At 40.1% G+C, this 25098-nt stretch overlaps 2 protein-coding genes across 3 annotated transcripts in view; one reads left to right on the top strand and one right to left on the bottom strand.

Annotated features, from left to right (window-relative positions):
* Window positions 1–690: 690 nt before the first annotated feature.
* On the bottom strand, window positions 691–9949 carry dcaf8 (DDB1 and CUL4 associated factor 8). Its single transcript, XM_083990841.1, has 13 exons — window positions 9694–9949; window positions 9005–9079; window positions 8779–8874; window positions 7798–8444; window positions 7335–7475; window positions 6593–6687; window positions 6144–6254; window positions 5896–6026; window positions 5310–5417; window positions 5013–5143; window positions 4250–4369; window positions 4017–4133; window positions 691–3039 (listed from the first exon to the last, which is right to left on the bottom strand). Exons 2-13 carry the CDS (start codon window positions 9039–9041, stop codon window positions 2932–2934), a joined length of 1842 nt encoding a protein of 613 aa, XP_083846967.1. The 5' UTR covers window positions 9042–9079; window positions 9694–9949; the 3' UTR covers window positions 691–2931.
* A 2733-nt stretch (window positions 9950–12682) lies between these two features.
* LOC311000692 (guanine nucleotide exchange factor VAV3-like) overlaps window positions 12683–25098 on the top strand; it is a 45470-nt gene continuing 33054 nt past the window's right edge. The window contains exons 1-9 of one of the 2 annotated variants that reach the window (XM_083991464.1): window positions 12683–12969; window positions 16086–16202; window positions 21236–21294; window positions 21888–21953; window positions 22884–23001; window positions 23609–23698; window positions 24038–24106; window positions 24196–24299; window positions 24899–24998. In XM_083991464.1, coding sequence (XP_083847590.1) covers window positions 12766–12969; window positions 16086–16202; window positions 21236–21294; window positions 21888–21953; window positions 22884–23001; window positions 23609–23698; window positions 24038–24106; window positions 24196–24299; window positions 24899–24998 — 927 coding nt within the window. In that variant the 5' untranslated portion in view covers window positions 12683–12765. Of the gene's footprint in view, window positions 12970–16085; window positions 16203–21235; window positions 21295–21887; window positions 21954–22883; window positions 23002–23605; window positions 23699–24037; window positions 24107–24195; window positions 24300–24898; window positions 24999–25098 lie in introns of both variants that reach the window. The other variant, XM_083991463.1, reaches the window with a different exon arrangement.

Genomic DNA, 25098 nt, shown 5'->3' with positions numbered 1-25098 from the left:
TTTGGACAATGAACAAGTGCTTCTGCTCAACACATCCATTCATACAATAAGCATTTTCCCCAGCAGACATTTTTGACTTGTCATTGTAGGAACAACGTAGATGTTATTGATGAATCTCACGATGACATTTGGGCTCCAGGAGTCCGGCTGTGTTCAGACTCAGTGTGAGACTGAGGCAGCGAAACACAAATCAGCCACCATTCATTTTACTATTTATACAGGTGCTTTTCCTACTGTGACATGTCAAAATGTCCCAGGATTGAAAAAGGTACCATGTTGATAATTTGTCAAAACACCACATCTCAAGTCAGCATCCATGTTTGACACTGATGCTGCCACCTCGGGAATCAAGAGTGTGATGTCAATTGTATTTGTCGTCTTTTGGGATCAAATTGGCAGTCTAAGGCTTTTACACATAAAAATTAGTCCTGTTCAAGCTGCTTTATATGACACTATTTTTTTTAACTGAGAGTCTGTAAAATTAATTAAAAAACATTGGGAGTGGAGTTTGAAAGAATCCCTATTAAATATGAAGGGATATTTTATAATTGATGACAGGAAGTTTCTACAGATTAAGAACAGGACGTCTTCTGGCCACTTGTCAGTCAATAAACAAATTAATCAACGCCACATGACGCAGCAGGTAAACACAAGAAGAATCAGACCATAAAGGGACAACGACATCAAGAGCACTGTCTTTTAGTTTATTGCACGAATCGTACATATTTCCAACTGAACTGGTAGAATGCAATATCAGGCAGTGGTGGAGAAAAACTGTCCATCAAAAGCCTTATTAATGTATACAAGATGCCAAAAATAGCCAGTGGGAAAAATCTGAATATAACTGTCTGAATTTATGGAGTAAGATACAGAAAGGAAATACTGTTTTTTTTTGTTTGAACAAGAAATTGAATCAAAACCTTTTAATACTTGAAATGACCGTGATTCTGTTCATAACAGATGGATGTCATTCATAAAAGGAAAAAAATGGTGTCTGAAGTCTTTTTGTTTTCTCAGGAATTTAAAAGTACTTTGTCCTCATATAGAATATAAACCTCTGAATCAATACCAATCAAATGTTTCGACATCTTTTAACTTTTGAAGTCAAACAGCATTTGCTAAACTTTTTTTATTTTTTCATTTTTTTTTTACAGTTTTATATATATTTATATATGTACATATAAATTCAAACTAACTAGAGTTCTCATAGAAAATGAGAAAAGCTGGACTTTATCGCTCTCACACAACAAATGACTGGCAAGCATATTGACCCTGCCGACCCCCCGTCCTCCTCTTTGAGCCAATGTTATTACAGCACAGACAGAAGTTCCCTCTCAATTTGGTGTGCTGGCTGCAAACACCCGATCTGGTTCAAATGGTTTGTCTGAAAAACGTCACGTAGCAATTGATCGGAGACGTTACGCATAACAGAAGGTATTTAAAAGAACCACATGAATAGGTGGAGTCCTTTTTTTTTTTTTTTTTTAAACTCCAGTCTCATCTGGCTCATCGGCAGTGTTTCAATCGCTACTGATCCAGGTCGGTTCCGGTTCTTTTTTTACCAATGGAGCCCAACATCAGTCCTTATCTCCTATGCGCATGCTGAACGCCATCTATTTCTCCACCGCAATGTTCACGGAGAGAGGTGAACTGAAGATGTCCTGTCAAAGATGGGTGTCAGGATGGAGAGTGAGGCGGGAGAAGAAGAGGAAGAGGGAGGAGGAAAGGCTGGTGGAAGCAAAAGGAAACCTCCTCTTCCTCTGTCAAGAAATGACTAAGTGCAAAATTTCCCCCCTCCACTCCAAAGGAAAAAAAAAACAACAACACAAAGGAAATAAACTAAACTTCACTGTGGATTTTTTTTTCCAATGAGATACAGGACAAGACAACAGCTCTTCTCCCCCAAATAAAATTACACAACTCAGTGCACATTTTGTCTGTGTCTCAAACTAAAGCATCCCTGATTCAAAGTGCACTCAGTAGTGAAGGGGAGGGTGAAAGAGGGAAAGAGGAGGGGAGGGAGCAGCCGAGGGCAGCATGTAGGGTGATGCAGCATGTAGAGATTTAGTAGTCCTCTGGGAGCAAACGGGTGATTAAACGCAACTCACTGCTCTGCAAGCTCAGGGCCAGAAATCTGTATGAGGCTGGGGGGGGGGGCGATGCACTGAGGGGAACTGAGGTTTCCCCTCTCAAGGTTAAAAGAAAGTCACATTCAGGGGATGGTTTCAGGGTACGAGTCCACGCCCTTCCTCTCTGCTGAACCCCTCTTCATCAGCAAAGAAAGCTTCGGGAGCAAGAGGTGTCTTACTAAGAGAGGGAAGGTTTGTGTGCTGGTGATGTATAGCTTACTACGGGGTGCCTAAAGTTGGAGGTGCTTGTGTCCATACACGCACAGTACACAGTTGTGGGGCTAGGCAGAGCATATAGATAATGTATGGACAAGCAAGGGGGGCCCTCCAAGTGGTTTATAGGGATGTAAGCACTCACTAAACCTCCTTCGTACAGTTCTCAAACATCGGGATTCTGGAAGTGTGTATGCAGACTGTAAAGCCGCCGTGTGCACACTTTGTAACTGCTGGGAAACCAAGGCGTTATCAAATCTGTCACTCTGCTTCAACAGCATTTTTTTTAAGTAAATGTATGATGTGTTTTTGTTTGTCTGTGTGAGATTGTATGTGTGAAAGAAAAACCCCAAGTCTGTGGCTCATCAGTGTTTTGAGTATGCCAGTGTGTCAATAGTGCTTGCCTATGTGCATCAATTCAAGGGCAATAAAGTGTGTATATGTGTAGGTACAGTGAGGTCCACAGGTCTGACACCACTTTGTCATTCAAGTCAATGGAAAAGTGGTCTCACACATTTGCACCCCATAGTGCGTGTGTGTATGTATGTGTGTGTGTGTGTGTGTGTTTGTTTGTGTGTGCGTGTGTGGCTCAGGAGGACATGCACTGGACATGGTCTGGACCTCCTTCCTCTTCATCAGAGGAATCTGGAGAACTCCAGGACTCATCTGTGTCAGGGTCTGTACCTTCACGGCGGGCCTGAATCAGGAGGGGGACAGAGGGAAAAGTACAAGTGAGACCGTTTGGTCTTTGACAGCATGCGGTCATCCAGTAGTAACAAGATAAGAAATTCAACTCTCTGGGATCTATGATCACACCAGCGTGATCAGATCACATGACATCTTCAAAGCACCATAAAAACTAAACAAGGTCACCTGGAGCGTGGCCGTCAACTTCACTTGAAAGTGTGGATTTGAAACTCTCTACCAGTTTTTATTTGATTTTGATAGACCATGTAAAATCAGAGATATGATCGTTTTAATTTGATAGTACAAAAAAATATTATTTGGGAAAAAATCTAATCAGCTGATATTATAATATACGTAAAGAATATAGATGTCTGACGTGGATCGAGGGGTTAGATATTATTATTTTTGGGTTAGATGTCTTAAAGGGATAGTTCAACATTATGGCAAATTGGCCCATTGCCATAATCCCTATAGTTTTAGCAGTAGGTTTGTTACCTTTATTTGTCAGTGCAAGCTATTTTTAGAACGGCGGAGCAGAGCCACGAGCTGCTCAGAGCTACACTACGGAGGCTCATGGGATTTCTTGGTTTCCCTCATCAAATACACAATCCAACAACTCCAAAACGCTCTGGTGGAAAAGTAGTGACCTGCACATTCACCACGCTATGAGATAATAATGGAACGTTACAAGACCGAGTTTGGGCCAATTTGCCAAAAATGTTGAACTATCCCTTTAATAAAGTAGGTTAAAGTGAAATATAATCATCAAAGTATTCAAAAACAGCCAGACTCAGACCCATAAGGGTTACATTTAAAATAAAGCAGTAACTGCAGATAACGTGTGGTCCAAATTTCAAAATGCAGGATCCTACATTTCCCATAATGCAACCAGTGAGAAGCTTTTATTGAAATGTGCATCTTTTCATTCCCACACCTCAAAAACATAATTAACATTTCTGGCGTTGGTTGCAGTGTTTGAGATCTCACCCTCGGGGGCCGTCTGTTCCTCATGTGTCTCATCAGGAACCACAGCAGCTGGGTGTCGTACTGGTCGCCGTGGCGCACGCTGTCTTCATCACGCTCCCGCTTGTTTTTCTTCATCACCTTTGGCAAACACAAAGCGTCTTTAATTAGAGGTGTGAAATGTGATGAGGAAGACTGTACATATTATGTTAAACAAACTTCTCCGCCCATGTTGTGATATCGCTGCAGTAGAATACCTCTTTTAGACCCTTGAGTCCTGTGGGGGTTTCAGCAGTGGGGGCCCAGAGTTTGATGTCATGGTCCAGCCCACTGGTGGCCATACCAGGCAGGTGGGGATGAGGCTCCAGACAGTTCACCTGATCGTTGAGAGATGCAAGTATGAAGTTACTGAAAGTTTTACACAAAATATTGTTGGGGTGAATTTCTGAGGAGCAAATAGGTAAAACTTATAACAGACCAAATGAATTTAATCACAAAATATTGCATAGCTATGAGGGGGAAAAACAACCTCTAAAAATCACTGCAGGAATGTGATTGAGTAGTTTTTTCCCCACCAAATATACTGTATATTTCTATATTATACTTTGTGTGACCTCGATATTGTGGAGGATGAATTTCACTTTCTGTTTTTAATGCCCTCTGTATAATGAACTGAGGAAATCCATGTTTGAAAAAGTTCAGGTGAAGAACCCCGACTTATTTTGGATGTCTATGTGTGATATGTTGAGCTGTTTTTTCAAGGAAAAGATCTATGTCTTGGCCAGATTTATTAAAAAAGCATGGACTCTGAGACAGAAAACATTATAAAACTACTTACTATTATTGTTTTGGTTATTTTGAGTCTATAGACGCATATTTACAAGTAGACTAGTTAGCCATCTTTGAATGTATGCATCTATATTGTCTAGTGTCTTGTAAGCCCATGTGTGCTGGGCACATCATGTGCATGACACTTAAATAAACAAATCAATCAATCAAGTCCTTCTCTCTTTGACTCACCACTCCTCCTCTGTCTCCCTCCATAAACTGGACGATCCGAGCTGAGTACTTGTCCCACAGGTAGATGTGTCCACAGTCACTGCCACTGACCACAAACTCGCTGCACGGCCCGTAGAAGTTCACCCCTTTCACTGTGAGGAAGACGTGACGGTGGGAGAGGATCGTCATGTCCAGCTGACTGCCAAATGCTTGACGAGCTGGGCTACACCTGATAAGTCTGACTTTTAAAAGTGCGGCCAGCTACAAAGGTCACAGATTTACGACTGCAGTGCTCTTACTACGGACTGAATTTAATACCTGTGGCATTATTGCGGTGTCCCTTGTATCTCCTGCGGTAGTCAGCGCCATCGCTGTGGTTGGAGTCAAACAGGTAGATGTCTTCATCATTATAACTGGCCAGGAGCTCTAGACAGACAAAGAAGATCAAACAGTCATGTGTTTGATTTATTTCAATGGCATAAAGACTTGTCTAACTGGGACTAAACCCTACACTTTACTCTTGCCGATTTATTTTATTCAGTGAGACTACACCTGATTCTGTTTGGAGTGCCACTGATTGTTGCATTGATGTTGCATCAGGGTTACGAAGGGCATTTTAAGACTCATCCAAGCAATCACCAAGAGCAGGCCTCATTATTTTCAATAAATATCTCCAAAATACAGTTTAGTCATGATAGAGTGAGAAATGACATAAGGGCGACCAAACTGAATTCAAACAGAAGTTTGAAACTACTTCATGAAAATTGCAAGAGAATTCAATCATGCCATGGGGATACCAAATTATTGTTGAAAATACTAAATGTTAGCTGTTCCACTTCTCTCTCTCTTTTTGTTTCTTCACTACATTAGATATTTAATTTAATTCAAAGTGTGTGTGACTTACCTGTGCCATCATGACTGTACACAAGGCAGGTTATGTTGGTTTTGGACTCACTGGATACCAGATGTGAAGGACAAAACTTTTTCAGTACACCATTGTTATCATTCTCATTTATCTTCCTCTGGTCATAGATCCTATGGAGAAAGTGAAAAGTAGAATCAAATATTTAAAAATATTCCCTCCCATTTCCTTTGCCACCCATTTGCATCATAAATAAAATAAAAACCTTTAAAATAGAAGCTGGTTCCTACCTGACATACTGGTCTCTCCCACCCACAGCAAAGTGTTGTGTCTTTGCTGGGTTGACATAGATGGTGTACAGCCCGACTTTTTTATCACCCTCCTTTACAACCACCAGTTTACTGCAACACAAATAAAGGGAGACACAAAAACAAGTAAAAGCAAAGCAAACAGAAATGTTCCAAGAATGAAGGTGACTCACAGCAAAGACACTAAATCTGATAAAGAGGCAACAAGGGACGTGTTTAGAAGTGGACGAGAACGTCTCTGACGACGTTCACCAACACTGACGGGATATCTCAACTTTAAGCTTCATTAAACTGTTATTTACCTCAGGTCTGCTGTATTATTGTGATCTCATCATACTGTTTTGTCCTAATACTAAAAAAATACAGTTCTGACAACAGTCCTCATTTTCCAGTTTTGACTAAATTTAAAACTTAATGATGGTATTGCTCACTTGGCAGGACGGTCTAGACGGAGGTCAATACCGAACACCACAGCGTCCTCTCCAGCAGACAGAAAGGAGCAGGGTGAGTCTGGCTCGAGGGCCAGCTGGAAGAAAAACACAGATAAACACACACGAGTAAGAGACTGCTCTCAGAGAGTCTTATCTACCACCGTTTCTAATAATGGCACAAACATCAACCCTATGTCGCCATTTGTATCATATTTGATACATGAAAATACATGAGTTTTTGAGACCTCTACATTCTCACTGTGATTTTTTTTTCCTGAAAAACCTAATGTATACAATCAAATACATGCAATGATCAGATAATCCACCAGTTTCATGCACCAGGGGGCCTTCACTTGGGACATTCAATATGGCCGCTGTCAGTCAGTGACTCAAATGTGTTTTCTCATGGATATTTTTTGACAATTTTGAAAAAGGTAAGAAAAACTTAAAAACTGTTAGTGAAACTTCAATAGAAATAGTTACTGCATTGATGCAATGTAAAACTACTTAATATTTCATAACTTATTTTATAGTAGAACCGTGTTGAAAATGTGTGTATCAAAATAGATACAGCAGGTAATTTTCTATGCAAATCTGATATGCAATTTTTTTTTTTTTTGGGGGGGGGTTGGGTTATATTTTTTCAATTATTTGTCAGAAGGTCCAATAAAGAAAATAATTTGGATTTTCTGACAATTATTTCATGGTTCAGGCAGACTTACGGCACAGTGCGAGGACTCACCTTGTGTGCTGCCCCTTTGTGTTGTGCTACCCTCTTCGTGTTCTTGCAGCGCTGAGTGGCGGAGAGCTCAGCCACTCTGATCTGACCATCCCGAGCACACATGGCCAAGGTGGAGTCTCCGCTGTGGGGCAGGAACTTGGCCTATGTGTATCAAAGACAGGGAGAAGTTTCTGACAGTGATGCACTCTGATTAGTCACTCACTCAGTCATCTATTAATTACTTTATTGTAAGAAAATTTAAGTACGTAGTATTCAAGAATTATAATTCATAAATTGTTCATCAAGAATAATCGAAACATCAACTGATCACAGCTTCACAAATACGAGGATCTCCTGCTCTTCTCTCTTCAACAACATTTTAAACTGATATATCTTGACATGCAACAAAAAGATGACACTTGGGACTGTGGGATTTTACTTTTCTGACATTTGACATACAGTAATTATCAGTTTCTTCCCTCACCTGAAAGACGTTGCTCTTGTGGCCACTATCAAACTCCAGCTCAGCGTGGCGGATGGCCCAGTCCCAGATGACAACTCTCAGGTCATCGCTGCCCGACGCCAGACGTGTGCCTGAGGGGTTGAAGTGCAACGTGTTGACGCAGCCCGTGTGCTTCTCCAGGCGGCCCTGCAGCTCCAGCCTCTGCACGAGGCCTCGGGCTCCGCACACGCGCCTCACAAACTGGTGCGAGTCCCTGCCGATCTCCCGGGAGCGCAGCGAGGGTATCGCCCTCCATATGGGCCCGCGGAGGTCACGCAGCTCTGCTCCCAGCCACGCCTCCATGGCCTCGTCGTCGTCGTCGTCGTCTTCATCATCCTTCTGTTCTTCTTCTTCGTCCTCGTCGTCATCCTCATCTGAGCTGGAGGAGTGGTTGGTGCCACCGCCGGGTCTGTTCCTCTTTCTAGCTGCCCTTTTCCCACCATCTTTATCCTTTACCCGCTCTGGTCTGCCCCCCTCGCTTTCTCTTTCTCCATCCTCAGTCAGAGAGTAGAGGCCGCTGCCGTCCATGCTGTCCGTGTCTTCCTCCTCTCCCTCTCTGTTTGTGCCGGTCTCTCCTTCCACATCTGGCATGGGCTTCTCCCCGGATGCCTCTCCTGTTTCTTTGGGAGCTACAGAAATAGGAAATCCAGAGCCAAGGAGGGTAAGGTTAAGACAACACAGTCTCATTGGGAGACTCAAGAAAAGGTGTACAGTAAAGTGCACCGACAGTCCAACCAGAATATTAAAAAAAGACGATGAAGTTAAGATCCGATGACTGCAAGAGTCATAGTACTTGATTTCACATTATTTGCATAACCATAAAAACACACAATGGTGATTTCTCCTCTAATATGTCAGGAATCTGTGTATGCATTTTATATTAAATAAAATAATACATAATTAAGCAAATTTTCTACCCAAATACAAAATGTTTGTAATAAAAAGTTTCAAAAAAGTTTTTACCATCTTGAGAGGAAGACTCTGTTTGTCCTTCTTGGCTCCCAGAGGCATCTTCCTCCTTGTGCTGATCTTCTCCAGGTTCCTTATCTTCAGAGCCACCTGTAAAAAAAAATAAAAAAATAAACAACAAAAACAAAACAGATATATCCTGTCATTACCTCCCCTGTTTGTACACAGTTATGTCCTGTATAAATAGTCAAGTTATTTCCTAGTAGCACTGATCCTTTACCGTTGAGCGCAGTGGATTTGCCGTCAGCCTCAGCCATTCTGTCTCCTTTGTCCTGCGTCGACCCGAGGGAGAAACCTTTGAGTGTCACACACACACAGACAGACACACACCGAAACAATATCAAGGTTGGTTATTAACCCCTTAACTGGCAAGTGCTCAGATTAACAAGAGGACAACTTGTGTGTGCATGCAGGAGTAAAGCCGACATTACTGCATGCACTCGCTGAACTGTTGTCAACAAACGACGCCACACTGTGTAGTGCTGCTGCTGCTGCTTGTTGTTGTGCCCCAAGTTACCTGTGTTAGCTCTGTAGCTAACGAAACAGCCTGGCTAATGTTACCACCACTCCCCCGCTGCACTTTTAGACTACCTAACTAACTTGCTTGCTTGCCTACTGGCCCACAGGCCCGTCTATAAATGTCCTTACTTTAGCTTTGTGTGTTGTGTTGAGTTGAACTGTGCCCCTGTCCTCTGCGAAACAAACGGCAGTGTTGCTGCGTGAGCTACATGCTAACTAGCGTAGCATATCTGCGGCTAAAGCAAATATCGAAACTAAAACGCGGCTGTCACTTCTGCTTGACGAGCGAACAGCTGGTTGGTCCCAAAGCAGCTACGCAAATACACACACACAGCAGCGAGCACAAGTCCGTGGTGGTGGTGGTGGCTAAGTTAGCACAGCTAGCGTTACCTCTGCTCGAAGGCCCGACGAGGCGTACTTCTTAGTTTAGTCCTAATCTTTACTGCAGATTTATTTTCTCCACTGGAGCAGCAACAGAGGCCAAGTGTCTCAACTAGGATTTCTCTCTCTGACGGGAAGCACACGACATGAGGAAGGCGTGCATAAAGGTTTTGGTAAAAAGACAGTTCATAAACCCAAGCTGGCTGCGTTCACACTAGGTTGACTGACTGACTGCTCTGTTTATGTTTTGACGGTTCAGCTTCTTTTTTTTTTCTTCTTTTTTTCCATTTCCGGTGTCGTGCTTGCTTTGTTTTTTTTCACCGGAAGTTGACAACAACAACAACAATAATAATAATAATAATAATAATAATAATAATAATAATACCATCATTATAACAATAATCATAATCAGCAACATAATAATAATAATAATAATAATAATAATAATAATAATAATAATAATAATAATAATAATAATAATACAATCAATCCTCATCGTAATAATAAAAACAATGATAGCCTACTACTAACATTAGGCTAATGTTGATATTATTATTATAAATACTAATAATACAGTTATTGTTATTGTCATGTTTTATTATTAATAATAATAATAGCAACAGAAATAATTATAACAATATTAAATTATTATTATTATTACTTTTGATATGTAGCTATTACTGTGGATGTTACTTATGTATCTTGATAAATGTTGCGTTAAGTGTCACTTTGCTTTCTATCATTTATTTTTCTTGATGGCTTGGCATGCCAAGCCTTATAGGGTCCCTTGTCCTTCCGCTCTGAGCGTTGTGCACATTGATTTAGGAATATGCAACATACTGGCATACAACTGTACAGACATCTAATGCTGCTGAGAGATCTGATTTTGCTTTGCAGAAATTGATATAATGATTTGAAATAATAGAAAATACAAACAACAAATAATAACATATGTAGAGAGCCAAGGAACTAAGATTACAATATGATGTTATCCAGTATGCTATAACCATCGATTACAACCAAAAACAGACTACTTACAATACAGAGAGAAAACCTCAAAGTTAATCGCAGGCAGTGAAAATAGCTATTTTCAAAAAAGGAGAACTACAATGTCTTTGTGTTTTTATGTATGCAGTGAGTGTTATTCCTTTAAAAGTTTCAAGTAATGTAAGACTTCCTTGGAAAATCTGCAGTCAAAATATGAATAATAAAATGTGTTTCAGATCCAAGGCCAATATTTAGCAATGACGGTAGACCTATTTCTGTATATGATGTAGAATTATTACATACTATAAGGAATCTGCATGTGCTTGCAAGAAAAAATTTAAAGCAGTGATTTTAATATGTGACAATTTAAAGTTTGTTTGTTTAGTTAAAAACATTAAGCATGAATATATTTTTTCCATATTTGTTTCCATAGTTATAGGGGGAGAAGACCTATACTTCAAAGATGATGGTCTGGAGTAGACCAGCAAGAGTTCTTGGAGAGAAGTTGGAGACACCCTCGCACTGATAGTTGTCCACCAGAACAGAAAGACGTGAGGTGTAATTATTATTACAAGTGTTTTGTCTGGACACTTGATAAATGCCTCTGATGATGATGGAACAAAAAAGCTGCTGAGTAACGTTTCTGCCTTTATTTCTAAATATTTCCAACCTTCTGATTGGCTAATAATGTTCAGTTTTCATCAGTACCATGACAACCTCAGATTGAGCTTTGAATGATGTTTGTGCAAAAAGCACCACTGTGCATTTGACTGTCAGAGAGGGGGCACTGGGTTGTTATATATTTTAAGGAAAATTATATGACACTGTTGACTTCATGGGTGCAAGGGTTAGAAAAAAAAATCAATTTACTCTTGTATGAATTGAGGCCTGATCAATGTCTAAGGAAACATCTGGCTCCCTCACTGAGGATAAAACCATAGACGGATCCCTCAGCTTCCTTCCTGTGTTTACATCATGGACTTACTGACAGTGATCTACAGTAAATCCCATGGCAGGAGGATGTCCTTCTCTCTGCCTACATTAGATCCTATGATTCTTTTCTATCTGGTTATACTTATGACCATATTGAAATATGGAGATCACAGCTCCACAGCAAAGAACTCAGATTATAAAGATGTTTGTAATCCACATGGAATGCCATGCCGCTGGGAGGCTGTATACTGTATGTGTGTGTGTGTGTGTGTGTGTGTGTGTGTGTGTGTGTGTGTGTGTGTGTGTGTGTGTGTGTGTGTGTGTGTGTGTGTGTGTGTGTGTGTGTGTGTGTGTGTGTGTGTGTGTGTGTGTGTGTACCTAGGCTACAATTCCTCATTATAAGTCACACATCACACATTTTGAGTTAATTAAACCATTAGTTGACAGAGTGAACAACTTCAATTTCAGACATAGGCCTATTTGAAGGTGCTATATTTGGCACTGGTGATGTGTAATTTTGCAGTTTATAATTGAGTTTTATTACTAAACAGTCAATGAAATATAACAAAATAAGAATCTATGAGGTGTCAGTCATTGGTTGTAGATAAAACCAACATTTACACATTGGGTTTTATGTAACCTATGTTAAAACCATTTAAACCTATTTAACCTAAATAACTTAAAATCATGTTAACATATTAGCCTAGCCTATATAAATAGTGGTGGACATGGGAAACACCTGTTAACCACAGTTGCATCCTCAGGATCTAACTCTTAGGTTTTTTCTTAGCTTTTTCTTGTGTATTTTGCTGGGCGTTTTTTCCCCCCTTGCAGATGCATTTAAACTAGTTTCTGGGGAAACCATAGGCGGAAATACAGATTTTAAACGAATCATGAGCGACCACCTCTAAAACCTTTCTGAAGGAGGAAGGGGAAGTTGACGAGCACAGAGGGGCTTTCAGCGTGCAGCGCTCATAAAGCTGCAGCGGCTCTGTGCGTCCTCCAGAGGCGATGCTGGAGTGTGGAGAGACGAGCGTCCAGCGCCGAGCGCAGCTTGAACCATGCTGTGCACCACGGCTTTAAAATAAGGGACAGAGTTTTCACATCTGGGGACTGATCTTCTGGGTTTGTTTTTTTTAATTTTCACCTATCTCCCTCAACATGGAGTACTGGAGGCAATGTGCGATGTGGCTGATCAGCTGCAACGTGCTGCCGGCCAACCACCGGGTGACTGCGGACACGGCGCAGGTGTTCGACTTGGCGCAAACCCTGCGGGACGGGGTGCTGCTGTGCCAGCTGCTGAACAACCTGAGACCTCACACCATCAACCTGAAGGAGATTAACCTCAGGCCACAGATGTCACAGGTACATGCGTCTTATTAACTAACTTGTAGGGCCGGAGAAGTGCTGCTGTCCCAGTGGGCGACGTCCGTTGCTGCGAGCGAAGCTTTTCACAAACAGACGCTCCAGAGTTAAACTGGTGGGATTAAATTTAAAACAAATCACTTCTACTGATGCTTATGAGCTGAGACTGCAATTTATGTTGCACTACATGCATGAGTTAAAGCAACAAGTTTGAAGTTGCTTTATAAATTTAATATAGCTACTTAAGGAAAATGTCAGGTCCAAAAATAGGTCTTCAAACACAGAAGCCATCATGTTAGTGCAGCCTATTGTAAAGTTTTCTGTCACAGCACGTGCAAGGAACAACAATAATCTGAGAAGAACAGAAGGTTTATTCTAAAGTTCTGAAAGGTTTAATACACAGACATTTTTGTTGCTCTTAGGTTACTCCATGATTTCAAAGCAAAGCAGTAAACCGCCATGAAAGCCATCCTCTTTTCTTTGGCAATCTTTCAAACTGATAAGTGTCACTGTAAACATTAAGGCCACAAAGTGACCTCTGTCAGACTCACAGTGGGGATTATCTAATGTGGACCTGTCCTTACTCACTCTCTTCTTCCTTCTGAATACAACAGTTAACTCTAACAGACTTGTTGTGCCCTGCTTTTGCATCGCTACACTCTTAAACCAGTGAGGGAGTGCTCAACACCCCCTCAGCCTATGAAACATGAAATGAATGGACCAAGACTGACTGAGCTCTCTTTACTCATCGTTCCTCCTGCTGCCACTGGAGAGGTCTGATAAAATCCTGGCTTTGATCCACCCATTAGTCAAGGAACTCTGACTCTTTGTGCAGCAGCTTGTAGTCTGCTGAAGTTAAAGGCTTACAACATGTGTAGTTAACCTTTAGGAGACGCTGTGAGCTCTATACACACTAAATACACATTTTTTTATTCAAGAAATGTATTTTCTACTACAAAACTGAATTAAATTAGACTCCAAGAAATATATTTTCTGCTACAAAACTGAATTAAATTAGACTCCAATAACATGCAATGGAGTAGAAATATAGTAAGGTTGTGAAAAGCACCTTTCTTTTGATAACGTGTATCTCCACATTTCAGCGTACTGTGGTGTGGTTATCAAAATACTCAGATTCAGATTCTCACGCCTTTTTATAATATGTCACTATCAAGACTTCCTGTGCACTGCTTGTGCTCACTTCATTCAAGCAAATTGCAGATGATTAGATCTTTATCAGGCCTTCTTAAAAATACAGTGCATTAGACAATCATGTCACAGTTCAGGAAATGTTAAATTCCAAAAAGGGCACAGCTTTGGCATTTTAATCTGAGGTTAAAATGATGCAGAGAGTGCCAACACAGAAGAGTTTGAACTGTAGTAGGTGTAATAATCTGTTAGTGGATTCCACATGGTTTGATTCTGAGAGACGAGATTAAACATTTTTGTAGTCGCTGTCAAAAATGATTTCATTTTACTGTCCGCACTCTGCCATAAATAAATGAAGACATCAGGCCGAAAAAGATTAGTTCTGCCATCAAAAATCTTTTGCTGCAGTGATAAATAAACATCAATTTCCCAGCCGGGCATTTGGTGGCACTCTATCTTATAAATTTCAGTGGCCTGTATATGTGCTCTGTCAGTGCACGTCCACTTGTCTTTTATCTTCTTGACAGACAGTGAAAGCAAGCACAGGGCATAAGAATGGATAGCCACTGCCTGCAGCTGTAGGCCATCTGAGCATAGTTGAGAGGAACATGTGTGCCAGATTTTTAAATGGCCCTTTCATTGTGCCCTGCTGACCTACGATCTTGGAAGTGGAAACAAGGGCATGAAGGTAATGGAGTGCAGGGCACGGGTGCAGTGTACTGTGATGAAAATGTGCCCGAAAGAACTATTTTTATCGTAGGGCTACTGTATGTTTGGCCTTGGCACACATAACAAAACATCCAGAGAAAATCTTTCAAGAGAGGCTGCAAAACAAAAGTATATATGTGAATAAACAAGATAATAAATAATCCCTAACACACATCATGTTAAAATGAATGTGCTGTGACTGCATTGAGGGGAAAGAGGCTGGCATGCAGTGGTTCAGAGCCATCATGCTTGTGCACTTCCTCCGCAGACAAACAGGGCCCCAGGGGGCGGTGGAGTGATTACAGGCGCCTCCATGATGAGCTGATAAAGCGGGGCCTATCTGTTCTCAAGAATCTTGTTAGCTCTTTTATACTGAACATTGCCACATATTCAGCCTCTAGTTTAGTCATCACTTAATATAATAATCTGTTGGAAAAGTAAAATCATGGTCAGTGCGTTTGGTTATTGTTTGAACACTTGGATATTTATTTTTTTTATTTCAGGGATCTATGACAGATATTTTAGTGGAAGTGGCCCAAGGTTGACTCAGGGCCCAACCGTAAACCATAACACAACCATAATCATATTGTCCGCACAGTATGAAAGTTGTTCAAGTGCACTCTTCCCACTGAGACAACAATCCTAATAGGAAGTGACACCAAAAGAGCACATGGTTCGTGGTTTCATTTCACACCGTGAAGCTTTCACTTTTCACTTTCAGTTTACCCAGAGCTAGTTATAATATTACTGGAACTGGCGATTATTATTAAAAACAGAATGGAGTGGATGGATTGTTCCTCTACTTTAAATGACATAATAATATATTTTCATTTTTTTTAATACTCGGATACTCTTTCAGTACAACAGAAGTGAATGAAGCTATGGTGCTCAAAGCATAAACAACAAAACACTGAGAAAGAAATGTCCCCATATCACAGTGGCTCTTCCGTTAGTACACTGAACATGAAGTTGAAAAAGAAAATCTTTTTTTTTTTTTTGGTTTAAAAAAAAAAGTATTTTCAGTAATTTCTCTTCCTCTAAATATTATACCTGTTCAAACAATGCAACAAAAAGAAAAACTGCCATAATTCTCTGCATGGCTACAAAGCAGTGAAGTGTGTTATTTTGTGTCAGCGTGATTTTGGGTAATTGGTAAATAAACCAACATTATTCTAGACAATAAAATAAGGCACAAATGACTTTGGGTGCTTTATGGAGAAAAACAATGCTAAACTGATGCCATTTGTTTCTCTGTGCAGTTCCTGTGCTTGAAGAACATCCGCACCTTCCTGACGTCTTGCTGTGATGTGTTCGGGATAAAGAAAAGCGACCTATTCGAGGCCTTTGATCTCTTTGATGTGCGAGACTTTGGAAAGGTAACAAGCCACATCCACTGTACAGTAAAGCTGTTCTTACGCTACGCAAAAACACAATCCTGTGTTTTGCGTTTTCGCGTACGGTGATCATGTGGTTTAATTTTCTTCTGTTCTCCGCTGCTCTTTTTTCCCCCTTTTACCAACCTTCTTCATTAGTCTCAGTGATTCATGAAAGTCTGTGAGCTTTAGGGGTTTAGCACCTTCACAAGCTGCTGCACAGGGAAATCAAGTTGTGTGAACACAGCCTGTTTAATTCTACTGCATGTCTATGACACATACAAGTGATAATGAGTGAATAATTTAGTTTACAGATTTTCTCAAAGTCAGGAACAACAGATCATCATATATCGAGAAAGTGTGACAGAAACAACTTTAGAGCTGTAGTTCTTCATTGCTTGGAAACAAAAACATTAGTTTTTCTAAGTCTTGATTCACAGTTGCAGTTATTTAGTGCTGACAAATAAATAAATAAATAATGTAACAAAATATTTGGGGATTATTATAATTTTAAGATTCACATGAACAGAAGATTTGAGTGGTGCAATCTAAGGTGACAGTACTCGTATTGAAGGTTCTTGCAAACTGTAAAAACCAAAGACAACTAGTTAAAACAAAGTCATCACTGCATGTACCAGAGTTGGCAGCAATGAATGTGAACATTGTAGAAAAATATAGAAAAAACAGTTTACCTGACCTTCATATAATCCAGTCATACATGCAGATTACAATTTGATATAGAGCAATTTAGAAGTATGGTGTGTTTCTCTTTGACGGGGGCACGGCATCCAATGTTTATTCACCATGCATTTTTCTGGTGTGTGTCTGAAGGGATCGGTCGACTTCCCATTTTTATTGCAGTGTTATTGTGGCAGCACCACAGAGTTACCAGGTCAGTGGGTTTGTAGTGCACTCCTCCTCCGAGCCTGATTTAACTCTGCCGAAGTGAGCGCACTCTCTCTGAACAGCCTTATTCCCCACTCATACATTTTCTTAGCTCAGTGCATTTTAACTTTGCCTTGAAGCATTTACTTGCCAGTTTATTTATAGAAAATGTGTTATAATTCATTTCTAGCTATCGGAGTTTTTTCTTCTTTTTTTTAGAATTGATCTGAAATTAATATATTTATTTTATAATTAATGATATTGAAAATACAGAAGATTAAGCCTGTGCCAGTTTAATGTGAGTGTACTATTACTTACCCTACGTAATTACTATCCTTTTTTGTAAATTTTTTAATGCAGGATCTCATGTGGTCTGAGATTTTTATACCAAAGCAAATTCTGAATTAAAGAAGTGTACAAACATTTAAAACAAACTTTTAGCAAGGTATAGCATGATGATTAACTTTCCTGCAGAGAAAAAGAGAGTGGTCACATGTGTCGGGGAGCTATAAGGAAATGCATATTGAGCTTTGCGTGCAGCTTCCCACACAGACGCTCTTTTCTTTTAGTTCAGTGTGTTATGTTCTAAAGAAGCTTCCAGTTAATCTGGCTGCTGGTAATCCCACAGGGGAGGTGCTGCCTGCAAATATGTACACTACATCCAAGCCAGGCTGCATAATCTCAGCCATGTTCAAGAGTTGTCCATCCAACAAACAAGCTTCCGGAGGGGGAAGATTGCAGTGCATCATTTCTTTTTTCTTTTTTTTTTTTCCTTCATCAGTAGGTATAAATATGGGTGTCTGCAGGTTTAGCGACTGGGCTGGAAGATCTCCAGGAAGGGTTGTTCATCTGAAGGAGAAATGCTCAATCTCTTCCTTATTTTCCGGAAAACATCCAAAAGAGAACATCTCAAATCTCAGCCAGTCTAATCCACTTGAGTTGAGTTGTGCCAGTTCAACCCGTAGAGCATTAGTCCACTGCATATCTAATGAGAGCTCTCTAACCTACATTCCTGTGCTGGGTTACTACAGGCTTCACCCCGGGCAGCCATGCTGACTGCATGCAGGAGGTCTGAGATGACTAAGAGAGGATACAAGTGTGTTTTCTATTCCCTTAACTTAAAATAATATCAACTTCTTGACTGTAAAATGTTTGCTTTTGTAATTCAAGCAAACAGAGAAGGGCGTTTTACTTTGAAGGGATGTCTAATGTGCCTCTCTGTCTTGTTGAGAGGACTGATGCCTCATGTGCAGTGTGTACATTAAGTATGAAGCTGCAGTCAGATAAGCCTAGCTTAGCATAAGGATTGAAAACAACTAGCCTGGCTCAGAGCAATACATCAGGAATGTATTGTTAAATCTGGCACTTGGACTGATTACTATGATGGTCAAAGGTTAAAGGTCAAGGTGACCTCACAAAACTTTTTTTTTTTTTTTGCTGATCGTGACAAAATACACCCAGATTCCTTTAGATGCTCAGACTGCTTCATACAGTGTTTTACACAGAGTACAGCAACGGGACTAGTTGCAACCACAAGGCAATAATTACCAACTAAAACACTGGGGCTGGTATTGTTTTCGCTTTGTAAGTTTGCGTGTTGGCCAAATGTGGTGGAGACATTTCATTATGGTCAGAAGTACAGAGATGGTTTTGGGTAGTTTGGCACAATTAAATTTACACTGATGATTTTTTCCCCCCCCTCTTGATCCATAATGCTCTAATCCCCCCAAAAACAAACAAACAAAACAGGGTTTTCTTTCACATTCATTTTCTTGAAACTGACTCTACACCAGCGCGGCAGCCGCACGATTGCAGCTGTTAGCAACAGACAAACACAGACACGACAGGATGGTCTTTAGGAAATGGTCATGAGCCCTCAAACTCTCACACCTTTGCAGAAGACATGTACGTTTCTATGTTGGTGCAGTGGTGGGGGCCTTCTGGGTGAGAAAAGTGAGATTAAGTCTGACAAACAGATCTGAACATTTGATGAACATTCATATCTTCGGAGAGAACTGTCATCCACTTAGATACAAGATCGAAGCCATGGAAAACGATGAATCTAATCAACTGGCCGATGGTGGGCATTCAATGTCCTCAGCTCACTAAAAAGTATTTGTATTTGCTTTTTGCATAATTTTTGCATTAGGACTATGTGTTTCATGTCATTACAAGCAAAGCACATAGAATCTGCATATGAACTTACTTTAAATAATTATTGCTGATGTGAAGAAGTTTCTCATCACGCTGCAAAGTGGTATTTGGATTTTACAGGCATGGTTGATAAAAACAGTAGATAGGGTTAGCTTGTGCATGCATTTATCTCCTCTTCCTGTGCGAATGAGTATGGTGGCTTTGGCTGAGGCCAGGTGTCTTGTGGTGTGTAAGAACTCTGTTTGTAGTGTGAGAGACCAGCTTTAAAACTGTACAAGGCCTCTGCATTTTCACATGTTATTTTTGGAAGTCTGAATTTCCTGAAACAAAAAGGAAATTCAAACTATAATGACTGGTGATTACATATTTCTGGTGTTACACATCTGTGGTCCTGATATTCGTTGTGTTGTGCATGACCAGACACTTAAAAAAACACTCTGGCCCCTAAAAGTCACATGTGGGATGAATGAAGGTAATCTTAAAATTAAACTTCCCTTGTTTGAAAAAAGTCACACAAATGATTTGATTTCTGTGGTATTCTTTTGCAAGCTTACTTACCAATAGTGTAAATTTAATTCTGCTGCACACACCATACCCAATCACAAGTGATGTAACGCTAAAGTGTTAATGTGGCCACTGTGTTGTACAGGACTGATTTCTCTTTTCAAACAGGTCGAGTGCAAAAGCAGAGAGGAAAAGGTAGAAGTTCAGTTCGTCAAATAAGTTGGGAAAATCAGGCATTTGTTGACTTTTTGTTATCAAATGCATATCCTTTTAGGCTGCCTTGAAGAGAAGTTGTTCTCACACCTGACTTGTCTGATGCGCTGAGTCTCAGTTTAAACCACATGTGACTTGAGAGACAAACCCACAGCATGAGTTAAAGTCCAACTGACGTGGTTAGTGTGGCCTACTTACAAAGTGTATTTTGAATACCCAAGAGCACCGTAAAAAAAAAAGAAGAAAAAAAAAAAAGTTTTTACTCCATGTTACAGGCTAAATCAAATGTTCACATCCATCACTTTGCAAAGGACAACATAGTAATTAAGCTATTTAAAAAGTTTAACCTTATAATCTCATGTCAACACCAAACACAATAATTCCTCCAAATGTCTTGTTTGTCTTTTTTAGGTCTCGAAAACATTGTAAAAAGAAAAAAATACAACAGTGTTGTACACACCCTACAATAACAAGCAGATTCTTTCTTTCCCTAAATCACGATCAGAGAGGAAAGATGTTATAAATGAGGTGATTAACACAGAGATGTGCTCACGAATGCATTATCGGCTACACAGCGATTATGATGCAAAACTTGTTTGGTGCAACTTGATGTATTTTTAATGGTTTTTCTGGCTGTGGGTGTTTAATGAATCTGCTGCTGCTGCTAGCTTTTTGGTACACAGCTACTGCTTGGCATTTTAAATGACTTTTTTGTCATAAGAAAGCCACAACATAAGTCCTTAGCTTGCTTGGAGCTGCTGTGTTGCTAACAGTGGGGGCTCTGGGGTGTGTATTAGGCAAGTAGCAAATATATGCTAAAATTGCTAAGGTGTTATGAATGTTTTGAGTGAGAAGTTGAGTTGTGACTTTAAGTGAGAAGTGGAATTGTCCCATTGGTTCGTTTAAGCAATGAATAAAGGAATAAAAAGACCAGGTAGAGGCTAGATAGGCCAGATAGATAGAGAGAGTCCATCGACCGGCAACAGCGCAACAGCGGGTGTTCCCCGACCCCTGTGTTCCCCTAGTCGGTTGCTCTGTGTTCATAAAGGTGTTACTAGGTGGTAAATATGGTTTGAATGTGTTTTTCAAGATATTTACCGTTTTTGCAGTAGTTTTTGTTTGGTTTTGAGAAACATCTGCAGCTGGAATTTTGACTGAATTGTAGTAACTTTAGCATTAGCACAGCAAGTTTATTTTTCTAGCACACTGTCTCCTCCGTGTCTCTTCAGAGTTTCTGAGCTATTCACAAGCAATGTATTCACACACATTTGTTTCTCCAGGTTATGGACACGCTATCCAAGCTCTCGTACACAACCATTGCACAGCAAACAGGAATCAAGTAAGTCACAGAATGTGAAAAATGCACAGTGGACATCAGTAGGCATTTAGTGTCAGTTTGTCGAAGGACTACACCCCTTCTTCACCTACCTCGCCCTCCCACCCTCCCTCCCCCACTTACCGACACTTCAGCCACACTTTACCACACAGATTCCAGTTTACTAGGAATCGTACTTCATTACCAGAAATGAAAAGCAATTTTTTTTTTCACTTATGTGTTTTATTTGAGTTTTTTAAAACGGCGTGACAAAGATATACAATGCCGCACAATATAGATGCAAGACAGTACAGAAATAAATAAATGAATAAACGTGAATGTTAGGTCTTTTCACTATATAACACACCTGTAATTTATTCATGTCTTTTAGATAGATAGATACATATAGCTCCCATGGGAAATTTATAAGATAAGAGATATGAAAGTGCTTTATTAGACCTCCTGCAGTAGTGAAATTTACAATAGCTTTTCTGTTTTCTGCACTTTTGGATTTTAATACATCAAAAGTTGTCCTGCCCTACTGTAAATCACTCATCAATAGCTTATTCTCTGCGATTTTTCTGTTGAACCTCACACTGCTTTGCTGTCGTTTCCAGGCCGTTTCCAACCGAGGAGAGCCTAAAAGACGAGGACATTTGCAATAATCTGGAGGACTTGATTGAGTATGTATGAAGCTTCTCTCTGTGGGCCCATTACTGGTGTTGATAGAACATGATTATTTTGCTCAGTAGCAGAACCAGCTCTGCTCATCATCCATGCTCTCCAGGGGTCCGGACACCCACATGTTTTGGTAAAAGGCTTGGCTCCGTTTCTCTGTTACTGTCAGAGGAAATGAATGAGTAATTCTGCAGGTTTTTGCTGAGTGCTTGCGCGCCACCCACATCAAGGTTCTGGATGGGTGCTGCTGACAGCTTGATTGATAGTTAAGAGGGATATGGGTAATAAAATATGTATAGAACAAACGCAATATTTGTATTATTTCCATGTCACCGCAGTCTCAGATCCTGAGTTCTTTGAATTGTGCCTGCTCCCTCTCAGTTTTTCATTTGCTAATAAATGCAATGGTTATTGATTGATGACAAGTTAATGAGTGTGACAGAAGGTGCAGCGGCAATATAATGTAATATATGATATACAAAAGTTTGTAGTCACATATAGAATATACAGACAGTGTGTTGCTTATTTTTTTTTATAATTAAATGTAAAGACAGTGTGCATATCCCAATAAAACACTAACTTCTAGGTGCTGGACAGAGAAACAGTCTCAACCTGGCTGCTGTTATTGTTAAAGTAATGTTATCTTATCACTCACACTTTGTAAGAAGTAATTTCTGACTGGTAATCAGCACATTATGGGAATTCAGCAACTTTTTAGCAATTTTCTTGAAACACAACCATGGGTTGAAAACAACACCAGTGACACTGTTGCAGCTGTCAGCAAAAGACAAACACAGACACGGCAGAATGGTCTTCAGGAAATGGTCATGATCCCTCAAAGTCTCACATCCTTGCAGAAGACATTATGAAAGTTACTATGTTGGTGCAGTGGGGGTTTGTATAATATGTTAATATGTGTGTGTGTCTGTGTTTAGTGAGAATGTCCTGGAGGATGAGGACGACTTGTACGCAGCGGTCTACGGGCTGGAAGAGGACTACGCAGGGGGAGAGATCTATGAAGATCTCATGAGGACTGAGCAACATCCCCCACTGGTACCACTATGAGTCAGCCGTACACACACACACACACGCAAACACATTTAATATTTCAACTTCAGAAGGGGGACGGGGGATGGGGGCAATATTGTTCGAATATCACGTACAGTAATTTGTAAAATTTCGCGGTTAAATGTATATAAACTAGTCTGGTTCTTTAACTCACCATCAGGGCGTTTTTAAGCATTGCCACCACAACATTCACAAGGAAAAGTTCTGCATTAAAAATCATTGTTTGTGCAGAAACCAGTCATTAACTGAGATCAAATCACTGAAAATTTGGCCTCTTATGTTGGCTGAATAAAAAAAACTGATACAAAAATAGTGTGATACTCCTCAAATATACCATGAATGGTTATCTTATTTAAAGTTAATAAAATATTTTCAGCTCAATCATAATTTCATTTTTTGTTTTTACACACAAGTGCAATAGTTTTTTTTTTTTTGAAGAAGGAAGGGATTCATCCTTTTGTAATGTAATCTCAAATTACTTCACCCTTCTTTCTTGTTACACAGGTAAACATAAAAAAAAGCCAATCACATTGATCTCCATCAAACATTGATACATGAAGAGACTTTTCTAAGTTGTGTGTCTCTCCAGAAGCAGGCAGAGGTGGATGTGCGGAGCTGCTGCCTCACAGAGATCAAACAGACGGAGGAGAAATACACGGAGACTCTGGAGTCCATCGAGAAGGTATCGAACCACCTCTAATAGTCTCCTCTGCACTGAGAGCACATATTGTTAAATGGTTAATGATGAGTTTCTGTCTTAATCTCACCTATAAGCAATTTATTCTTTTTATGTTATTATGATTTTAGCAGCATGTCTTTAGCACACATCTGTGTTTGTTTTTAGGGGCATTTGGGGGAAATTCACAGTTATCAGTGATCTATATCTGACATTTGGCATGATGTGTCTTATTGGTTTCAATCTGAGTGCACAAAAGCTGTTGCAGTTATTTCACTGACTATACATATTTGGGAAAAGATATCAGATGACTTATCCGGGGGTTTCAATTGTCTCTTTCTCCAGTATTTTCTGAATCCTCTGAAGAAGTTCTTGTCTGCCGCTGAAATTGACAAAGTTTTTATCAACATCCCAGTAAGTCCCCAAACTTTTTCCTTTTTGTCACATGGCATGAGTATGAAATGTTCCTGTCTAGACACTGATGGTTTCTCTCTTCAACCCAGGACCTGGTTAAAGTTCACAAGACCCTGATGGTTGATGTGCAGGACTCCATCCTGAACAAAAATGCCTTAAATCTCTACCAGATTTTCATCACCTACAAGGAGAGGTATTCATAGACAACATTCGTTTTTAATTGCTGTCCGGTTTCTCTCTTAGTTGAGAACCATGCGGTGTGTTCGTGTGTGTAAGTCATAGAGGCAGTTATTTCTCAGAAGGTTTCATTTTAGGATCACCAGACCACTGTACTTTCCCTTACAATTCGCTATTGATATGCTGCAGAGAAACTGTGAAATATTCTCTATCTATACTCTGGCAGACATGTATTTTTCTTCTGCATTAGACATTTTAACTGTGCAGCTGCTCTGAGCCCAGGCTACATTTGAATGATATGTCGAGCTTGTTGCTGTCTGTGTGAAAAAGACTCAGGCGCATTTTATAGACAGCTCTGCCTCAGTTGTGTATACAATTCATGGGAAAAGTACTTCATAATTTACACGTTGTATTTGATTGTTTCTTACTTGAACGATTATTTCATCAGTTGTACAAACATCATGTCGTAGTTTAGACAAACTCGGTCTATTGTTATGATGAGCAACATAGCATGAGTTACACCATGATACTGCACCATATCCACGACTGAACAATGAATACTCACTTGGTGTATATCAGCTGTCATGGCCTCACTACCTCTCCTCTGAATCCTAGACTGCTCATTTACGGGATATACTGCAGTCGAGTGGAGATCGCCATCGCTGCTTTAGACCTCATTTGCAAAGAGAAAGAGGACGTCCGCCTGAAGCTGGAGGTTAGTCACCTGAAAAAGTTGGTCTGCAAATAATCCCACTTGCACGCAGATGTAGTTTTCAAGTAGCCACCTAGTGTATATATTGTGCAATACACATAAA

The sequence above is a fragment of the Trachurus trachurus genome (genome assembly GCF_905171665.1).
Source record: "Trachurus trachurus genome assembly, chromosome: 17".
NCBI lineage: Eukaryota > Metazoa > Chordata > Actinopteri > Carangiformes > Carangidae > Trachurus > Trachurus trachurus.
This window is presented reverse-complemented; position numbering and strand designations above follow the sequence as displayed.